This window comes from Lineus longissimus, chromosome 10, assembly GCF_910592395.1.
Source record: "Lineus longissimus chromosome 10, tnLinLong1.2, whole genome shotgun sequence".
Taxonomy (NCBI): Eukaryota; Metazoa; Nemertea; class Pilidiophora; order Heteronemertea; family Lineidae; genus Lineus; species Lineus longissimus.
The window spans coordinates 12,490,858-12,513,626 of record NC_088317.1 but is presented as its reverse complement, the minus strand read 5'-3'; the positions used below and the strand labels follow the sequence as shown (position 1 = coordinate 12,513,626).

Genomic DNA, 22,769 nt, shown 5'->3' with positions numbered 1-22,769 from the left:
ATTTCAGTCTTGAGATTGACTGTTAAATCACTTGAACTCTGATCTGGATAGTCACTTGAATCTATGTTCATTACAGTAACCATTTACTTAAGCAAATTTTCGTTTTCAAATTTACCTTTTATCAAATAAGTAAATTATTCTTACTTCATAATATTTCTGGGTAGGATTCCTTAATCGTAAAGGTACTCTAATGTTCCATTACTAATAGCTACAGTTCCGCCCAGTTTAAGAATTTCCTCTAGGTTGGCCTGACTTGGGGGACCAATATTGATTCTCAAGAACCTTTTCAGTAGCATAGAGTAACCAATTGTTGTTGATGCCAACAGTAAACTTTGATACAGTGTATTTATGATATCTTTCTTTCCTGGTGTATCCATTTAATTACTTAGAAAATCACTAGTAAAACTCATTTATCTAGTATTCAGTGCTGGAGCGAACTTTGTTCTTGCAGCACCTCAGTGTTGGAGTGAACTTTGTTCTTGCAGCACCTCAGTGCTGGAGTGAAGCAATCTGAGAATTCTGAATGTTAACCTGGGCGTCAGAAACCACGAATATGTGCATTTTGTATGGTCCCTTTCCAGATTTCTTCGTAATAGATAATTGAATACCATCTTTTGTGTTCTGGAGCTTCTTTCCTGATCCGTGTAGACGATTGTCTTCAGAAGTTCTCAGGTCCAACCATAAACCATAGTGATTAGAATCACCATAGTATTTCTCCATGGTCATGTTACAGTCATGTGTTTTCTTCAAATCTTCAGACATAAAATGTTTCTTGATCTCCTCCCATTGATCCATCATTCTCATTCCTTCTGGGAACACCTGATTGGCAACACCCTCTATTGTGATCTGCACTTTACTTATGTTAGGGTTTTCAAACTTCTCTGAATCTCTAGCTCCATCTACATAGTCAGACACAAATAGTAATAATAATCCTTTAATAGACATTCTTGGAAAGTTGATGTTCTCATTAATTGGTGTTTCATTAGCAGTAACATTGACTGTCTTAAAATGGTCTACCCAATCATAAAATATTGAGAATCCAGAATTGTACTTGTTACTCAATTGACTAGCAATCATTTTGTTGGTTACGGTGTCATATTCAAAACAAATATTCTCTAGTTTGTAGCCCATACTTGCTGTGGTTGCGGTAACTATGATCTCTTCCTTTGGTGCTAATGTGATTTCAATGATAACATCTTCTTGAATTGGAAACTTGTAAAATGGAGCATGATTTTGGAATAGTTCAAAATCTAATGGTATTTTGTACTTCTTGTCAAACACTTTCTTTAATGTCTTTTCATTAACTGTTTCTTCAGTGACATCAGCTTCAGCGACTCCTGATCTTAATTCTCTAAGATTTTCTGATTGAATACCCTGAAAAACTCTATCATTTCTTACTTCTTCTGTTAGCCACAGATCTTTAAATGTAGAATAATGACTGTATTCGTCAAGGTCAAATATCTGCTCTGTTCCCCACTTAACCACCATCTTTGAAATCAGGTTTCTACCAAGATTATTTACAACACTATTTTTAGAATCACCAGAAATGGTTACATCAGCAGACAGATAAAGAGATTTAGGTACAAAGAATGTATTCTCTCGCAATGCCGGTATTCTAACATACAAAGTTTCTTTGGGGTTAGCAGATGAGGGGTTATGAGTGATGATATGATGCTGCCTCTCAGCTTTTAAACCAAGTGGAATCTTATGTGCCCTTTCGGTATTTAATAAATATCCTGTTGCCATTTTCTATTTATTTACTAGTAAAATTATGTTACATTTTCCAGGCAAAATTAAGACCTCTAAAAACCACTTGGTTCCACAGTAAATATTTCATCAGAATAACATTTGCCTTTAAACCATAGTGATATTCAGTTGTACAATGGCCATATCAGATGTTGCAGTCATTAATTATTTGTGCTTGCAAATTACAATGGCCATATCAGATGTTGCAGTCATTAATTATTTTTGCTTGTCAAAGACATGAAAAGGCCTATTGTGTCTTAATGCGTTTATCCGACAGAATTTTCGAAAATATTTTCAGCGCTGAAAATTATTTTTGCGACGCTAAAATAATTTCTCGAAATTCTGTCGGATAAACGCATTAACGAACAATAGACCTTTGTAATACTTTGGGACGTGAGTATTGTTTGGTCAGCATATGTTACCATGTACATGCAGACTCTGTCAACAATATTTTCAATAGATTCAAGCAACAATGATTAATCACTGTTGTGTATTGTTTAATACATGTAATGGTTTGGGATACGACCATTGTTTTGGTCAGCATATGTTACCATATGTATTGCAGCATATGACTCTGTCCACAATTTTCGATTCAAGCATCAATGCTTCATCAATGTATCAGCTGTCTTGTAGGCCTACAGCATTTATTGGAATACGCTGGGACTGTCAAGATGTGCGAACTTCAAGGGTTCATTTCTCTACTATTTTTTAACGGATATTTGCAAATGAGGTATCCTTGGAAAGCTATTGACGTGTACTTTCTGTTGGAATACAGTAAGTCATGATTACATTAACCCATTGAGCTCTAGTAGTTCCCTCACCATTTCATTGACCATTTCATTGCAACGCTTCACTGGGAATCTCATGAATGATAGAATATATGTATTGCGGTGGATGGTTCTTTGGGGTTGTAGGCTAATTTGGGGCAAAAGACCTGTAAGGTCTTTGGTCAAAAGGGCCTAAAACATAACCTAGTTCCTACCACCGCAATACATATATTCTTGCTCAGCGTGAAGTCCCGATTGATAGAAGATTATCCGGCCACGAGGAGGGGTATGCTGAAATGCCTGGCTGCTGTCTTTGATCCACTAGGACTGGTGGATCCTTTCCGCATTCGAGCCTGGGTCCTATTTCAACGATCATGGATCAGGAAGGAGGACTGGGACGCCCCCATAGAAGAAGAATTAGCCAAGGAATGGTCATCCCGGAAGGAAGAGCTACTGTTCTAAACCCCTAAGACCTGGTCCCCTAGCGGGCACGGGCGGTAAATTGACTTTAGGGGGAGGCCGCGATCTTGCCTAACTTGAGCCGTGGAGATACTCAAGGCAGCAACCCTAATTCAACCCAAGGAATCACATGCAACGAAAATAAAGAAGTAAATCGACTCAAACTTGTTTAATAATATCGGGAAAAGGATAGTCGAACACCTTCCTTGTTTATGTGAGTTTGGAAATGATTTAAAAGAGCTAGTCCGAATTTAAAATATATGAGTTTTCACAGATATCAGTTTACACAGTCTAAGCCTGCTTCTGTCTCTCGATTCGAGTCTCCCCTTTACCTCAGACTCGCCGAGTTTATACACTATCTTGGACCTGAGAATTAATCCAACTCACAACAAACGCCGAGTTACAAAACCAAGTTTTTTGACCAAAACCTTGCCAAAATGAGAAACCACCCCCTTGGTCCAGCCAACCGTGGGAGGATCGGAGAGATCTGTCTCTCAAATAACCCTTTTGTCCCCTCGCACGCACCTCAACACCAGTGAACTCCAAATTTTGATAAATATACCACAAAAAACCTATAATCCTGATAAAACTAATGTGTTGGAAGTATACACAAAGTCCCTGGATACGGGGTATCCAGAAGACCTGCTGCCGTAGACCGGTTGAACTTGCAAAGAGAGTAACTACTGGTAGAAGATGAAGCCGGAAGCCAAGGGTATTGATTAGTATAGTTTATTCGTACTTACAATCACAATCAGAGACAAGGCCACTAATGAATATTCATAGGTTGGAGGGTCGAGGCCTATCAATTAGACGAGTGCATGTTTTTTACTCTCAAGTACATATTTGGAGAGGTATTGAAAAAATATTTGCTGTGGCAAGTCTACAGATATAAAGAAAATATTTGATGAAAAAATTAATTTCGAATTTTGCTAATTGGGTAATAGGGGGCGTGTTTTGAGTTTTTTCTGCCAGTTGGCTGAAAAGAGTGGAAATATCAAAGTCTGTCTAATTTGTCGATTATAAAAAAATGTCCGTGGTCAATCACCAATTTCAATCGTACCAGTTACTCGCAAGACTAACCCGTATATCATAATATCCGAATTTCAGTTTCACTACTTGACGCATTCTTTGATGCGTCGCGGTCAAACATTGACAATTTAACTGCTAAAAGGCTTAAAAACTCAATTGTGGTCTTGTCTCCATTTACACTACATTTTGGGTCAATTTAGTGAAAAATTTGAATGTGCTCAAATCACTCTAATTCATTTAGAATATTGTATTGCTGATGATTTAAGGCCAAAACAAGCTAAAATAATGAGAAAAAAACTTAATTTGACACCAATATGAGCCAACCTAGCCCCGGTCTAAGTTCGGTTTCATTTTTACAAGTCTTGTTGTGTTGCCATTCATTTTGTAATTTCTTTGAAACTTCTTAGGCCTTGATTCTGAAAGTAAGATATTCCTAAATCACATCCTAAATTTTCAGCTCCATAGCTTGCTTATTCAGGCCAGGGCTGGTCTTTGAATTTGGTGCTGTTGGCTGCAAAATCATGACTTTTTGTCCATTTTGTCCTCTTTCGACGCTTTGGCACAGTTGTACCACTCTTTGAAATGTCTCTCATTTCTCCAAAAATGTCCAGATATGACTTTCCTTTGTTGGAGAGTTGTGGGATGTCATCTACATTAGTTTGAAAAAAATCTCAAAATGTTAACCCCTGAAATGTACCTTCATTGAGACAAGACCACTAATGAATATTCATAGGTTGGAGGGTCGAGGCCTATCAATTAGACGAGTGCATGTTTTTTACTCTCAAGTACATATTTGGAGAGGTATTGAAAAAATATTTGCTGTGGCAAGTCTACAGATATAAAGAAATTATTTGATGAAAAAATTAATTTCGAATTTTGCTAATTGGGTAATAGTGTTTTGAGTTTTTTCTGCCAGTTGGCTGAAAAGAGTGGAAATATCAAAGTCTGTCTAATTTGTCGATTATAAAAAAATTTCCGTGGTCAATCACCAATTTCAATCGCACCAGTTACTTGCAAGACTAACCCGTATATCATATCCGAATTTCGGTTTCACTACTTGACGCATTCTTTGATGCGTCGCGGTCAAACATTGACAATTTAACTGCTGAAAGGCTTAAAAATTCAATTGTGGTCTTGTCTCATCAGTTTGGAATCCTTATAGGCAGAGCACGCCCCAAGTCCTAGTTCAGAGGTGGTTGGCAACAGAGAGAGAGAGAGTGTGTCGCACCAACCGCTTAAGTATTCAGGAGCCGAGCCACGAGTCCAGAGTCCGGCATTATTATGAAAGGTTGTTAATTAAAGAACTGTCGAGGCCATCTGATATCAGGGAGTCCAGAAAGAACTGACCATGTCAGGTGCCTCCCTCTTGTAGACATTTACCAGCGCAAAGTCGTGATTGGACAGCCCCGTACCAGGTGACCACGACCGGGACGCTAAACAATAATTTTACGAGAGAAACTGACTAGCTATCCCTTTAAGACCTGATTTACGAAACTTTGTTTATTTGACTCCGAACGCGTGACTCTAACTCTCGAACTTTTGACCAATGAGGTTACTTAAGAAAGGTGCGAAACAAAGGCGAAGAGCTTACCGAATTAAGATAAGGCCAGTCCCTTTCCGTTTACAAATTAACCCTATGAATACCGTGAAGCCTATGTTTTAAGGACTTCACGTTACAGAAGGAAGAATTTTAATACTTGGATACTAATGCGTCAGCTCACTAGCTTAATCAGCCGCCTGATGAGGCTAAACTATATGTGGTCCCTTCTTAATTCCAAATGGCGCCAATTAGCCGCTTAAAGAAACCTCCTATTCATCATTGCGTAGTGGGACACATTCTTAGTACCAACGACCACATCCGCCATGTATACATTAGGCTAGATATTGACCACATCGGGTTCGACACTTCCGGTTCAGTATAAGCGGCCCAGAAATAATTCTGGCGAGAGAGCGACTTTAACAAGCATCTGCGAAGGGTATTAAGCCATTTCGAGGACAATAAATCTCTACTCTAGACGAACAAGGCCCTGCACTAGGACCCGGAAGGAATCAACGCAGGGGAATTAATGCGCGTCCTGCTGAATCTTGACCTTATGGAACCCAGAGTCTGTGCCAAATAGTTTCTTAAGTTTTTAATAAGTAAGAAAAAATAGATACTTTAAAACAGCATCTTCAATTAAATAAATGAACAAAATGCTTTGGGACCATCGGTCACTAATTCGACATCTACAACACCTCTCCCCCTGGGGAAAGATTCAACCCGAATCTCCCGGCCCTATAACTCTTGACAGGCTTGCCGAGTTAAGGATATCCTGTTAAGAGTCATCGCCTGAATCGGAACTCTATGTGTCTGACTTGTCACAGCGTTCCGCAATTTCCAGTGATACCCACACTGAGGATACGATTGCAAAGCAGAGCAAACCTGTGCCAGGGTTGATTCAATCCGGAATTGATAAGTTTCAGGGTGGTAGGTGTGCGATGACCCCCAACGGCAAGTTCTGGTAGGTTTGCGATGACCTCCAACAGCAAGTCTTGGTAGGTTTGCGATGACCTCCAACGGCAAATTTTGGTAGGTTTGCGATGACCTCCAACGGCATATTTTGGTCACACTCTTTACCAATCCACTCTATATGGTATAACTCGGCATAATAATTATGTTATCATTACGAGAAATCTTTAAACTCAATGGTGATTACACATGCCCGAGTTTCTACTTTTTGGCAAACATTTTATGGTCAAAAGATTTATGGTGATGATCCCTAGCATGGACCCTTTAAAAATATTCTGTTAATTAGTATAGGCCACTAGATTGTAATTTTCCACTGTTTCTACCCTTCCTATGTTTGTGATCGTAAATAGGGACATTTAATTATATTTCCAAAATTGTCAACTGCATTAGTAGATTCAGTGCGTTACCAAACGTCAGTTGATAATGTCATTCGCCTCCCTCCTTAGGGGAGAAATCTGGACCACGACGTTTAAAAAGCAATTGTCGCATGATCCGTCCAAAATGTCTTACTCTGGAAGGAAATGTTCCGAAATTCCGTATTTCTCACCAATCAGTTGTGTCTATAGTTCCTTTACTCTCGAAATAGGATGTATGACCATGGTCAAGACTTCTGTTCCGTAATTAACTGCTGATCCATGTAGTCAGATAGGTGGTGGAAAACGTGGACCGACCACTATGAAGTCCAACCGCTGTAGCAAGTTTTTTTAAAACGGACGCAATTTGCGATCGATACTTGAACCGGACGGTTCCAAAGCCGAGAAAGAATAGACTGCCTGCTTTGATATAGGGTTGACGATCCTGCCTTCGCGAATTAATATATCGTCCATAATCGACCAGAATCAAGTACCACTTAATATACGTGGTGATCTTGAAACCCGAAGGCTTTAGCAACCTAGCTGGTATAACATTTAATGACGCACATAAAACTCGCACGTACCTACAGCCAGCCACCCAAAATAACTGGAAGTTAATTCCAGAATTCCGGCGTTAATAACTGCTTTTGGAGGCGTTCCTCTCCGTTGACCTGTTCAGCCCGGTCAACGCGGCTATGCAAGTACATTTCCACACGATATAGCAGTTCATCGTCGTCTGACAATCACACGCCCTTGGGTATAAAGTGATACACGATACAGCCAACTGCTTTGACCTGTCTTGCCCGGTCAACAGGGCATTCCATTTCCATGGTAGAAAACCTCGGAACAGTTCAAGAAGGTGGTTACTTTGGATGCAATGAAGTTCAAGCTTCAGGTACCCTTGACCGTTTTAGATCCTTGGTAAATCATTGATGGTTGCACAGAAGAGTCCATGAGAGCAAGAAAACTTCGGCATTATCGGTAGATCGAACGGGCATACTGATGGCAATAGAAAGTTCTTATGATCCTCCCGTGTACATTGCACCGTGAATAAAAGTTCTGATAATCCTTCCGTAGATATTTCATCTTGAATAAAAGTACTGATTAAGACATGTCAGTAGAAGTTACACAAGTCCAATTATCCTTCATGACAAAAATCATGTCTTTGGACAATGGTATCATTACTTTTTTGTTCAACGCTAAACCTGAATAACTAACGGTTACAAGGAGCAAAATCGACGATAATTATTAACAATGCTTTGTAAAAGAACCCCGGCCATGGCGAGTATTTTTTGGTTTCATCAGTCCCAGGGCTCAGGATATGGCACAGAACGCGTGGGTCGTGGGGGCAAGGATGCGTCTTCGGCATCACATGCAGGGCAAGAAGATAAGAAAAGGGCCGCAGGTCCCTGCGAACATTTAAGGTGAGCGATACGGCGATATGGCGACATGACCCAACGCGCGCTCCAACATTGCCATTTTTTATGGGGGAAATTAGCTGCACGGGAAGGGAGCAATATGGGGAGAACTAAATATCATTATCCACACAAAAGGAGTCCAAATCGAAGTCGAATTCTGCATGGTACTCGCCACCTCGGGTTATCCCGTGAAATTAGGTAAATTTGTTATAAGGGTGGAGCTGTACTGAGTGGAGGCATTCAAGGGAAGACTGAGGGACATAACGCTATAGACATCGATAGATCGAGGCGGCTACAGCAGTGATGGCAGCCTTGATAGTTATGTACAAATTATTAGTGTCTTGAGCAAACAAAATATCCCTGGCCTGATGATAATAGGAAACGGAAGGGTGAGCGATAGAATAGGTGGCAAGGCCTGAGTCTAAGGCCAGCTGTTCTGAGATAGGATCTAATACAGCCTTAACCTTTTGATGGCCGACAATTTGGACGGGTAAATATCCTTCCAATTGTTGGATTCCCAGGATCCATGATTCGGTAGTGATCTGGATCTGCTGTAAGGCCAGCAGAGTTTCGGCAATGTTCTTGTTAAGGAACAGAAGAACCTTAACCGAAACCTGTAGCACATGCAACTGCATGTTCGTGGTCCCGTCCTCTCTCAAGAGTGCATCAATCTGTTGTTGGTTTTCGGCTATACTGGCGACTGCGGCAGCGATCCTTTCGTCGGTCAGGTTCATAAAAGATCCCAGGGTTTCTTCTGTCTTCTTCACCTCATTGGCTGACAACTCAGCCTCCTGGTAGTAGGCATCTAAGTTCGTCTGCAGTTGGTTCACATCATCTTCAGTAGCAACACCATAGAGCGTCTTTATTACTTGCCCCGCAATGCCTAGCCTCCACTTTGCGAAGCCGCTCTTCAAATATGTCAATGCGGTTGCTTATCTTGCTACATTCCATATCCATGTAGTCATTCAAATCTTTATGACTTTTCTCAACAGACTGTATCATTTCCTTCGATGTATTGTCTATGTATGAAGTAATACTTTTACGGTAATTGCTTTGGTCGTCTCTCAGAGCCCGAAGTTACGTACAGAACACCCATCTCTATAGCCTCCATATCGGGTTTGGCTGACTTGCCACAAGGTTTTCTCATCGAAGTTGTTTCCAGGTCCGAGGTGGAGTTTTCTCGGCGAGACTAGGTTGTATAGAAATAAATGAACTTGAATTTCTGATACATGGTCTCAGTCACCAGTATAGATGTGTTTTTCATTATAAATACATATCTGTTAATGAATTATGAATTTCTGCTCTAAAAAGGAAACACTTGATGAAGTTTTAGTAGCCAAAATATTCTGGTCTCCCAGGGATCATATTAACCCGTCATAGCCGAAAAGTCGATTCACGGGTAAATTTTTTTTGAAAATGACCCCCAACCCTGATATAATCACCGTCAACCCACAACGAAAATTTTCTGGCTTGAAGGACTACCATAGGTCTATCAGACCTCGATCCGGGTATAACTTTCATCCGGAGCGTCTGGGAAAAAGTTATGAGCCGCTAATTTACTGGTGAATGCATGAGCATTTTATTACTATAGTGTGTACCCCTTAGGATAAATGTTTTTTTCCATCTACCTCTGAAAAAAGGTTTGAATTTTTTTTATTCATGACGCCACGAACAGTACTCAACATCAAGTGTCACCACCGGTATTTCATGTCGACAGTACCACCAGCGACATCTGATGGAGAGTACAGCAGACAGGAAGCACACGTCAATTTCTCTCGTGAAGGTTTGTGCCACTTTCTGATCTGGCTGACATATCCGTATTCCCTGCATTCCGCGTCAATAACCATGAACGGGACGGCATGTCGCATGACCACTCGCCGCGTCACTGGCCTATATGCTGGGGCTTGTGGAATCATCTTATTATAATTGACGGACTCCATTTTGAATGTTCGGTACCAACTGTAGTTGATAAATAGTGTACAGTAATAGTGTAGCTACGCGTACATAATTTAGGTGAACAAACCTTTGTCCCCTCGAATCTTCTAAACTACGCATTGCCGGGAGACATCAGCGCTGGAGAGCGTTGCTTTACTATCTGGTGTGTGTTATTGTTATTGTTTCAGCCTCGGAAGTGTGCTGGTTTCTCAGAAATTTGCAAAAGAAATTTGCAAAAGAAATTTGCAAAATTGTCGGAGACAACCCATTTTGTGACCCGGGTACTTAAAACCCGTTCGAGTGAAGTCTCGCCATCAGAACCCGTTCGAGTGAAGTCATCGGTGACTTGAAACTTCAGGTTCTACTAACTCGGGTTTAACTCGCGTCAGTTACCCGTTTATGCCGCCATACTTTCAGAGAGGAGCAACAATTTTTCCACAGCGTATTTTTATCCCGATTTGAGAGCTTTTGTGGTCAAAACCATATTGATTCCATGTGGCTTTCTCAGCACCGATTGTCTTCGCCAGCATTGTTTTGAACACACAAAATGAGTCCGGAAAGATTGATCGTGGATTGCGTTGTGCACACCAGTGCACATGACATTGTCATCGTGCATGTTTTTTAATCTTGAAATAAAGCTTCAAAAGCATAACGTGTACATGTATTTCTGAAACCAAATTAAAATACCACATATGTTTGTATTTGCCTGTAAGTATATTGTACATCAATATAAGGATGGTGGAGATATTACTAGATACATTGAGGATGTTTTCTCCGTTACACGTGGGGTTCAGAGCAGCATGCTGGCGAAAAGTTCGTACATCCGGGTATTTCCAATATGGCGGCGCCGGTAATCAATCATCAACAAACATGACAATCGTTCTTTAAATCGTATTTAGCTACTTCATATAGGGACAATACACTAGCCACCTATCAAATTTGTTTTTTTCGTATTCATGTCTCCTCTAGCCTACTTACTTACATGCCCATTTCTTTCTATCTTTCATTTAACACTTGCTCTTTTTTCCAGCAACGCCGAGGTTAACACTGCCTCAGTACATGAACGAGTTCCAACTTCCATAAGGCTTCTATTCTGGTATGTTCCCTTCCCTTTCCATTCATGCTATGCATTGATTATTTCCTAGGTGAGCCATATAATAGTATATCAAACAATGATCTGAAGTATGCTTATGTGCTCGGTACTCATCATGTCGCATTGCCCTACCTTCCCATTCGCTTTTATTTTTATTCTAACAGTCCCCATTCATTTTTCCAGCAACGCCGAGACCAACAAACTTGATTTTCATATGAGTACGCCCTACAAGCTTACAAAAGCCTTCTATCCTGGTATGTTAACACGGTACAGTTCATGCTTTCCACTCACCATTCCTTGCCACTTACTGCGAGCTGTCCTAAACCATCCTTTTTTTCATTCCTAATCTCTACTGTTCTATTTTGCAGAACCATCTAAAAAAACAGTTGTTCGTCGCTAACCTGACTCCTTGCTTCGTCGCTAACCTGACTCCTTGCCACCCGACCAGTGTTTCTGCTATAAGTATTACCGCAGATACGTCTTTAACACGTCTGTTTATTATCACTACCATACACTAAAAGCTCACACATGTTCTTGATTCCTGACAAAAGGATGTGAGCCACCTACAGCCTATCAAAAAGAACAACACCAGTCCATAATGACACAATCCACTCTATCCTTTTCAGTCATGCCATACGATGTGCCTCCCCACAATGTAGTGATGTCTATCATCTCGCAACTAAGATCCCTCCTACACAACATGCTGCGTGAGGCTGCCTATGCTGAGGTAAATGCTCAGGAAAATCACCCTTGCACAGCAACTGCTGTTGCAAATTTCAACCGAATGGCCAATGAAGGCTTGCAGCTCCTAGCCAAAAAGATAACACAGCTCCTTACTTCTACAAAGAACTTTGACAAGGAGCAATTACGTCGCGCTCTAACACTGTTAGGCAACCTAAGACAGTACGTGGTCTCCGACCTGAGCCTGGTGGGCGTGTACCTAGACACTCAAGAGAACGCACCACCACAAACTCCAGAGGCGGTGCAGTTGCTGAGGTTCCTGCGCCATAATATCGATGGCCGAGTATCTTACATCATGAAGATACTCACAACAGCCAAGGCCAACCTCAGCAACTGGCATCTGCAACGGAAAGATAGCCACCAACGCCAGACATCCACGCCAAAGAAGACAAGTCAGGAACCCCAACCATCAACGTCTACTCAGGGCCCCCCTCAGTTCCCAGTCGTCGTGTTCGACGAAGTCTCTGATGCGGCTCTGTCCGATATTAGTTTGGATCTACAACATACTGCTGACAGCCCTGCCCCCGTTGATGTACCAGTTGCTGGCAACCCTGCCCCTGTTGATGGACCAGTTGCTGTTAACCCAGCCCCAGTTGCCGACGATTCTGCTGAAGTTGATGACAACAACAACAACCACAAACACAACGATCTGGAACTGTCTGCTGAAGAAGCTTTAGCCCTCCTAGAAGAGCACAACGATAAATAACTTTCCTTTCCTACAAACACAGTCAATGTTCTCAGTGAATGACATTCGTCAACACATTACAGGCTTTAAAAACCACTCGCAAATAACAGCGTCTCCACGGTATAACATGTGTTCTTGCAATCAACACACCTTGCACCATCAAACAGTTCATTATTGAAAACTTCTCTCTTTACAGTAATGTACAGTAACTTCCCCTACAATGCCAAAGGCAAAACAGAAATCTGCTCTCGGTCGCTCCAGTCGACATACCCTCAGAAGAAAAGAAGCAAGAGGTCACAATGACACACCACAACCAGTCTCATCTAGAACGCGGTTGCAAGCAGCTGTCGAAATCTCACTCCTCATCCTCCACCTTTGAATCATCCGGAACCATCTACCCAGACTGCAGGACCAAGCAGAATCCAACACGAACGGACCCACAAAGCTGCAGTAAACAACACGCCATTCAGGGAACTAGACGTCTCACCAACTTTGGTGACCCATTCTTGCGGTTCATTTAAGGAGAACATTTGCGAATTCTGTTCTGCCTATATTTGGTTGTCAGAACGAAAATCCCTGTGCTGCCAAAATGGCAAGGTAAAGTTAACTCCCCCGCCCCCTCCCCCACCTGAGGTTCACCCATATTACCTGCAAAATGACCACTTCCTCTCCAACATTCGTTCTTATAATAATGCATTGACGCTGGCATCTACGGGTTGCACGGAAATAAGGGCACCAGGGTTTAGTCCCACAGTTAAAATTCAAGGTAAAATTTACCATCGGATTGGCTCCCTCTTACCTGACCCCTCTGCTCCCCCCAAATACGCCCAAATTTTCTTCTATGACTCTGACTCTGAATTACAGACTCGCTTGCAGCAAACAGACATATTGAAACAAACCATCGTACACAACTTGCAAAACTGTCTACATAATGTCAACTCCTACATTGCATCATTCAAAGCTGCCATTGAAATCACCCGCCACACTGACATACAGATCCTTCTACATGCCGACAAAAAACATCAACCAAGCACTGAACACTGCCGCCGCCACAACTTGCCACAAACTTCCGAAGTATCAGCCCTAATCCCAGGAGAAATTGGGGAACACTTGGACATCATCCTTCATTGCCGGAACGGTCCGTTGAAACGCATTAATACCTTACATCGCTCATATGATCCACTTCACTACATTCTACTCTTTCCTCACGGCACAGATGGCTGGCAGCTCACCCTCACCAAAACAGATAATAGGACCCTAACTGCCTTGGATTTTTACAGCTTTAACCTACAGATTCGCCACAACAACTTCAACATCATCATGCGCTGTCGACGACTTATGCAACAGTACGCTGTTGACCAATGGGCAAAAATAGAGCTATCACGTTTACAGTGGGTGAAGCAAAACCAGCGATCAATCAGGGCGGAAAAATATACAGGTCTCTTCGACGCTGTCCACTCCGGCGACACCGTCAACCCAGGACGAAAGATCATCTTGCCACCAACAATCTATGGGAGCCCAAGATTTTACTCGGAGGCATTTCAAGATGCGATGGCCATCGTCCGTAAGTTGGGAAAGCCTGACTACTTCATCACCTTCACCACCAATCCAAAATGGCCTGAAATACAGGAGGCACTACACCCAGGAGAATCGCCACAGGACCGTCCAGACCTAGCAGCCAGGGTGTTCAAGCTGAAGTTGGATTCCCTCATCAGTGATATTACGAAACGACAGGTCCTCGGCAAAGTCAGTGCGTACACCATTACCATTGAATGGCAGAAGCGAGGCCTCACACACGCCCACATCTTGCTGATAATGACAGATGACTCCAAACCGCGAACACCAGAGCTAATCGATCAAGTTGTTTCTGCAGAACTACCAGACAAGGCAACAAACACCCAGCTCCACCAAATAATCTCCTCCAACAACATCCATGGACCCTGTGGCTATGGCAAGCCGTTCGTCCAATAATTAAGAAAACCTATTTTTTTTGAAAAAAACATGGTTTTCTTCTTAAAAAACATAGTTTTCTTCAAGAAAACCTAGTTTTTTTCAATGAAACTAAGTTTTTTAACAAGAAAACATGGTTTTCTTGAAGAAAACTATGTTTTATTCAAGAAAACCAGGTTTTCTTCCATGAAACTAGGTTTTTTAAAAAATAACTTATCCTTTTTTGCATAAAGTGTAGGTTCCATGATTTCTCTTCAAAACCAAGTTTCGAAAAAAGAAAAAAACTATGTTTTTATCCAGCCATTTGACTAATAATTAAAACAACCATGTTTTTATCATAAAAACCTGGTTTTCTTCAAAAAGAACCTAGTTTCGTTGAAGAAAACAAAGAAAACCATGTTTTTTAACAAGAAAACGTAGTTTCAAAAGAAGAAAACCTGGTTTCGAAACAACCCAGTCTTTTTACCCCGTCCCCTCAGCATGCGCGTGACATTTGGGGCGAGATTGGCGATCCACCGTAGTTTACCCGGGTTGTGCGGCCTTTGGTACGTAAATGCGTAGCCCGGGTTGCTAACCCGGGTAAGCAAAATCCAACCTCTCCCCTGCCATGCTCAGGCCAAACAGGGACGAGGTAAAAAGACTAGGTTATGAAAAATAACCTGGTCTTTTTCATTAAAAACTTGGTTTTGAAAAAGAATTGCATATAACGTAGTTTTCTTCAAGAAAACCATGTTTTCTTCCATGAAACTAGGTTTTCTTCGAAGAAGCATAGGTTGATTTAAAAAACCAAGTTATCTTGTTAAAAAACCAGGTTTTTAAAAAGAAAACTAGGTTTTTTAAATCAACCTATGCTTCTTCGAAGAAAACCTAGTTTCGTGAAAGAAAACATGGTTTTCTTGAAGAAAACTATGTTTTTTAAGAAGAAAACCAGGTTTTCTTCAATAAAACTAGGTTTTCTTAATTATTGGACGAACGGCTTGCCATATGTGGCAGCATCAACCTTAACAGTCCATGTATGGATGGGACTGGCGTTGAGAGAAAGTGTACGAAGAACTTTCCCAAACCGTTCTCACTCCACACAATTGTCACTGAAGATAACTACCCCACTTATCGCCGTCGCTCGCCACAACAGGGAGGTCACACTCATGAAATGACAGTTTGCCGCAACGACTTCCTCTGTGACAACTCCTTTATCGTACCCTACAACCCGCTCCTATCACTTCGATATTCAGCGCACATCAACATCGAAGTTGTTCACTCAGTCCAAGCAGTAAAATACTTATACAAGTACATCACAAAAGGCCAAGACCGCATCATCTTCTCCCTGACAGCTGATGGGACACAAGTGGCAGTACTAGATGAAGTCGAAAACTACCTTAACGCACGATACATCTCAGCCAGTGAAGCCCTATGGAAAATATACAGTTTCCCAATCCACCACAAGTGCCCTCCAGTAGAGAAACTTCCATGACATCTACCTGACCAGCAAACAGTCGTCTTTGAAGCCGAGGAGGCTGCTGCAACAGTTGACAAAGCCCCCCCCCCCCCCCCCCCCCCACTACAAAACTCATCGCATTCTTCACTACCAACACCACAGACATAGATGCACGCAGTATCTTATACCCGGACTTCCCACGCTACTTCACATCAGCCCTGCAATGGTAGAAGGCAGTAACTCCATATTTTGGTCAAATCCACCTTTTGGGCATTTCTGGAACTACTGCTAGTGCTTTATCTTCTGAAATGGTTGTTATCTGAGATTTCAGCATGGGGGTGAGAAGTAACTCCGACCTCCAGACACTAATACAATGGTAAAAGGCAGTAACTCCACATTGGACATGGAGTTACTGCCTTTTATACCATTGTTTTTTTTAAACCCCTGTGGAGTTACTGCCTTCTACCATTGTTTTTCTCCAAGTGCCTGTGGACCCCCACACCCCACCCCAGTACCCCGCCCCTGATAAATCATTGACTGGGTGCCCTTGATCCTTGACAGCCACTGTACGGTTCTCCCACTTCCCTGTTACAGTCAAAAACGCATTGGAGTTACTGCCTTTGATGATTGTACAACCAAAAATAGTGGCGGTGGTTTACAATGGAACAAGGCAGTAACTCCACTTTGACCTTGAACTTTGACCTTTTGACCTAAATCACAGTACTTTTGATATTTGGAAGATGAAAAGACAAATATCAAATTGTAAGTATTTTGATAAGATTCCTCATGTTTGAGGCATAAGGTTGATCACAAATTGTTGTTTTTCTCAAAACTATGAAAAGTGGAGTTACTGCCTTCTACCATTGCAGGGCTGACATGGAATGGCAGCAAAAAGCAATGGCAGCGTCGCAAACGAGGCACCAAACTCACCAATACCCAACACTTCCAGACAGACAATGTTGGCCGCATACCAACAATCTCCCTCAGCCCACATCAATCAGAACTATACCACCTTCGAACACTGCTTCACCACAAGGCGGGTGCACAAACATATGAAGAAATGCGTACAGTCAATGCTGTGGAATGCGGAACATTCCAAGAAGCCTGCCTTCAACTTGGACTGATCACCGAAGACAAGGAAATACATCGTGCAATGACAGAGGCCTGCACCATTCGATTTGGGGACCAACTCAGAAACTTCTTCTCCACACTGCTGATGTATTGTCGCCCGGCAGACCCCAATCAATTTTGGACCACCTGGAAAGAAGAATTGTGCCGAGACTACATGTATCGAGACAAAGCCACAACACTATCCAACTACAATGAAAATGAGGCCCTCCAACACATACAAAACATCCTACAAAGAGATAATTTAGACCTAGCTACCGACTCCCACCTACCAATCCCAGACGCCACCATCATCAACACAACAAGCACCAGAAGAATAATAGCAGAAGAAACCTTTGACACTACACTCCTACAAGAATCTGCCCCCCAGCTCATCAACACCCTCAACCCAGAACAAAGACAGGTCTTTGAGTTGATCATGAGTGCAGTGAACGATAACGCCAGGAAGATATTTTGTTTGAATGCAAGTGGCGGCACAGGCAAAACATACCTCATCAATGTCCTACTCACCACCATACGTGCAGAAGGAAACGTAGCTCTTGAAACAGCCTTATCAGGCATTGCAGCAACGCTCCTCAACAACGGTCGCACCCTCCATTCCCGCTGTAAAATCCCTATCAATCTCACTGAACACTCCACCTGCAACATCTCAAACAAAGATGCCACAGCTGACCTCCTCCGTCTGGCCAAAATACTCATCATCGATGAAGTTTCAATGGGACACATCTTCGAATGCCTGGACCGCTCCTTACAAGATATCCGAGACAGTGAACACCTCTTTGGCGGCCTCATTGTACTCTTTGCTGGAGACTGGAGACAGATATTGCCTGTAGTACCCCACGGCAGCCGACCGCAGATAGTAGAGGCTACACTCAAGAAATCATACCTGTGGTCCAGCATTCAAACACTCCAACTCACCTGCAATATGCGAACAAACACACAAGACACCACAAACTTCCCACAATATCTCACAAACATTGGCAATGGTACTAAAACACCCTATCCAGACATTGGCCCACACACCATCAAGGTCCCCGAACACTTCACACAGAACATCACATCTCTCACAGATCTATGCAACTTCGTCTTCACCAAATTACCACAGAACTTCACCCAAGCAGAATGGTTGTCTTCAAGGGAAATTATTGCTCCAACAAATAAGGCTGTGCAAGAAATCAACACCTTCGTCATAAACAGATTTCCAGGTACATCAGTGGAATACAAGAGCTGCGACACCATCCTTGAAAACGAACATCAATACCCATTGGAATTCATCAACCGCTTGAATCCTGCTGGCCTCCCACCGCACAGTCTCATCTTGAAAATGAACTGCTGCATCATGCTCCTGCGCAATTTCGATCCACTCAACGGACATTGTAATGGCACACGCTACACCATAACAGGCCTTCATCAACACATCATTGAAGCTGTCATTGCAACAGGACCCCACGCTGGAAAGAGACTATTCATCCCAAGAATACCAATGGCACCCAGCAACAACACATTCCCCTTCCAAATGCAACGCCGCAGTTTCCAATTCGCCTGGCATTCGCCATAACTGCCAACAAATCTCAGGGCCAGACCCTCCAACAAGTGGGCATCTACCTCCAAACACCCATGTTCACCCATGGCCAATTCTATGTCGCTGTCAGTCGCGTTCGCTCCCCCGACACCCTCAGACTCTTCACCCCCAAAACTTCCACACCCCCTATCTACACAGACAATGTTGTCTACAAGGAAATATTGTAATACAACCCACATTGCTTCACTTTGCGAGTTTGTTGCAAGCAAGTCTGCAATTCAGAGTCAACCATACAAGACAACCCAACTTCAACGACAACCCTCTTGGCCTCTGAATAAAACCAATCAATAACTATAATGACTTTTAAGCACTTATCAAAATCTCATGTGCAAGAACAGTACCATACTACCCACTTTTTCAACATCGATTTTTATAGCTTGGCACCTTATTCCATAGCATCCGCATTTTCCTATCCTGCAACTCAAGCTATCCATCTCATAATGTATACCATAAACAGCCCAGGTTCCCACTGCCAAAGGTTCTTTAAGCCAACTTTGTATACAATAAACAACCTAGGTTACTACGTACAACTGGGGGCACTGTATACACACATCAACCCATCTTGCCACATCTGACTCCAAGGTTACTACATCTGACTCTGTATAAGACCAGATACCAAACACAAGCACTGTAGACTGCAAACATATTGTTTACTTTACTACTAATACTACCAGTGCTGTCTTTCTATATTTTACGACTCAGGTTATTATAGCACTCAGGTTACGGTTTTACTGCTGACTCTGTATATATTTAAAACCAAGGTTACTACTGGGCCTCTGTAAACACACAGTAACCCAAGTTACCACATCTGACTCTGTATAAGACCTGATACCAAACACAAGCACTGTAGACATATCGTTTACTACACTACTAATACTACCAGTGGGCTTGTGGTATTCGACTCGATGACTCGACGACGCGATGACTCGATGACGCGATCAAGTTGGAATCTTTTTAAAGAATATCACTGCCTGGACTGTAATTTATACATAGAATCATAAGTGGAGGAAAATAAAAAAGAACCGATCATTACCAACCCCTTTCCAGCTGTTTTCACCGCATCTAATCCGACCATTTTTCGTTTCCTACAAGTTCGCATTTTTTGATAAAACCATGCGCCATGTTGCTATGCAAGCTTACCGTCAATACAGCTGAATACACCTAAATATAGCTGGTTCAGATCAACCTCCTACCCAGGTTCTTTACGAGCAGAAATTCCAATGTTAAAATGACACGCGAGTTCCTGGAGACAAGGTTGGCTCTGGATATCCGTTCAGCACGGCAATATTAAATGTCTTATACACCTTTCCAGAAATGGGGCGCTGAGTGTCCGAAATAGTGATGTCATAAGGGGAAACTAGGCCTGTGGTGGAGGGACAAAGGAGATAGTCATGGTTGACCAACACACTTGGATGCCTTTAATGACGGACAAGGGGGAAAAAGTTAGTTCCAATGCAAGCCACCAATTTCGGAAAGCATGTATAGGGGCTGATGTATTGGGGGGGGGGGGGGGGGGGGGGGGGGCAGATTTCAAGGGGCGGAAGAGGGACTGAGTGACTGAGTCTAAAAAACTGCACATATGCGAAATTCCGATTGTTGACAGACTACCACATGACATCTGACATTGGCCACTAGAAGCTTGTTTGTCAATTAAATCTCCGGTCATTTTGCATGCTATGAAACTTCCGCGAGTCCTTTAAATATCAAAATCAATCGCGGGGACCAATCTTCAGTGGCCATGGCTGGGGGGGGGGGGGGCACATCCTTCTACATACCGTAGCTGGGTATGGGAAGGCCGAGCTAAAACCTCTGCTGTTGCAGCGGTAGCCCGGAGACCAGGATCATGGGATTCCGTATTTTAGCAAAATCCATAGCAACGATCGCGTCATCGAGCCATCGCGTCGTCGAGTCATCGAGTCGAATACCACAAGCCCTACCAGTGCTGTCTTTGTATAATTTACAACTCAGGTTATTATAGCACTCAGGTTATTATAGCTAGGCTCCACAGCACTGAGGACCTTAACTACTGCATATGTATATGAGACAAAACCAAATTACTACTGCTGAATATACATAAACAATCCACAACCAAGCTCCACACTGCTGACTCTGTATATATTTTCAACCAACAATACAACTGCTGACTCTCCATACATACAGAAATCAAGGTTATCACAGCTGTCCAACAATATATTGAACAACCTGCAATGTACCTTACCAGTCAAGACTATTACTGCTGACCCTGTATATATTGAACAACCTAAGTCCCCTCTGCCAGCTATTTACACACAGAAACCCTACTTATCCAGACTGCTGACTCTGTTCAATTTAGGATCAAACCAGGCCTTCCATTTATAACTTCCTACTTCTCTCTTTGTATATAGAAACTGTTCAACTAGCCATTTCATCCAAACACTCATATACAATGTATCTGTATTACTGCCCTCGACAGTTCAAACGTATTGTTTACAAATACAAATCTATATTTTCCTAAAAACATGTTATCTTCCTCATTATGATATACCCCCATACCTTCTTAACACCCTACCACAGCATCCACGCCCCACAATACCAAACACCCCCTCAACAAATATCCCAACACCAACAGCCCCACCCAGCACCAACGTGCTCGCCACGGGTACTTATGCTTGTCAAAATAATTGTAGAAATGTGCTCTTGACAGTGGTAGTATTAAAGGGACACTATAGGCAGCCACTAGCTATGCAAAATAAAGTTACACGAAGTCGCCAAAAGGGGTCTCACCCATCTCACAGTACGTCGACAGTATTCACGCTGTACGAGGAATATACTTAGTGCCTGGTGGTGAATCTATGACCTAGGGTCTTTAATACTGTGCATATTAGTCACCTGAAGATGGCCAATTTAACCCCCCTCCTCATGCCTATTGATTATTCCCCCTTTAAAATTGAAAATGAATACCATCTGGTAATTATTAATAACGGGTAATATCCTCTATAAAGCACATATCCAAATGAAATGAACGGAAGCTGAACTACAAATTACAAACACTTTTTTTCGCTCTCAACAGGGATCAGAACATTACCTGCACGTTCAAATTGTTTTTATCACATTCTGAGAAATAGTCTCGGTGTATCTAGATGACTAACAAAAATCCCACGTCGTTTTGGACACAATCGACTGAGCAGCTTTCGTTTTAAGATCGTATACTTCAAACAACCATTACCAATTGCTGATGTTCCTACATGATTGAAATAACCCCGGCCATTATCAACACAGAGTCGAATAAGGACTGTGTTTAGTACACAAGTGTTAGCTCGACCAAGTATAGTCCAATCACAAATGACATCCATCCTGCTTTATTGACGCGCAACGTACGCGCGAGTTGTGCGTCAATGACGCACATGATTCTCGTATTGACGCCAACGCGCGAGTGACGCGCGAGTTACGCGCGACCCATGCGCTTGGAAGCGTGTCAATGACAATGACGCGAAATTAGGGATGACAATTGTGCTTTAGACTGTAGTGTTAGACGAAATTGTTTGCCATCTCGACTCGGAAAACATTATTCAAACTGACAGCACCGGCGTGCCGGACTATAATGCATCTGTACACAACGCCAATCTACTTCAGCAATGTTTTAACGAACCTGCCCGATAATGAGTAATAAATCATTGTTAACACAAGAAATGTTAATCGAGTATAGTCTCAATTAACGGACTAAGTAAATCGTCCACTGTCACAAAGAACGAATTAATTACTCGTCGATCACCGAGGGTTGAATCGCGGGAAATATCTAAGCGTTGAAAGAACGATAGGCTGAACTCGAACTTTGTACTTTTGGCTTTAAACCGCAGCATCCGAAGATAACGGACTTACGAAACTTTCGTCCTCCACCAAGAAAATAGATGTAAAAATTCACGGCGAAGTTCAGATTCCAAAGTTCCGCGCATAGCCACC

At 42.4% G+C, this 22,769-nt stretch overlaps 1 protein-coding gene across 1 annotated transcript; it reads left to right on the top strand.

Moving 5' to 3' along the window:
* Positions 1-15,700: 15,700 nt before the first annotated feature.
* On the top strand, positions 15,701-18,806 carry LOC135494349 (uncharacterized). The gene is made up of 2 exons (XM_064782266.1): positions 15,701-16,085; positions 16,990-18,806. The coding sequence occupies exons 1-2, from the start codon at positions 15,701-15,703 to the stop codon at positions 18,804-18,806; spliced, it is 2,202 nt and encodes a 733-aa protein (XP_064638336.1).
* The last annotated feature ends 3,963 nt before the right edge of the window (positions 18,807-22,769 follow it).

Bases quoted from the DNA above. Each gene is read 5' to 3' on its own strand.
- LOC135494349 (XM_064782266.1), top strand. From the start codon at position 15,701: ATGGATGGGACTGGCGTTGAGAGAAAGTGTACGAAGAACTTTCCCAAA. The intron at 16,086-16,989 runs GTGAAGCCCTAT...CTACCATTGCAG, and splicing joins CGCACGATACATCTCAGCCA to GGCTGACATGGAATGGCAGC.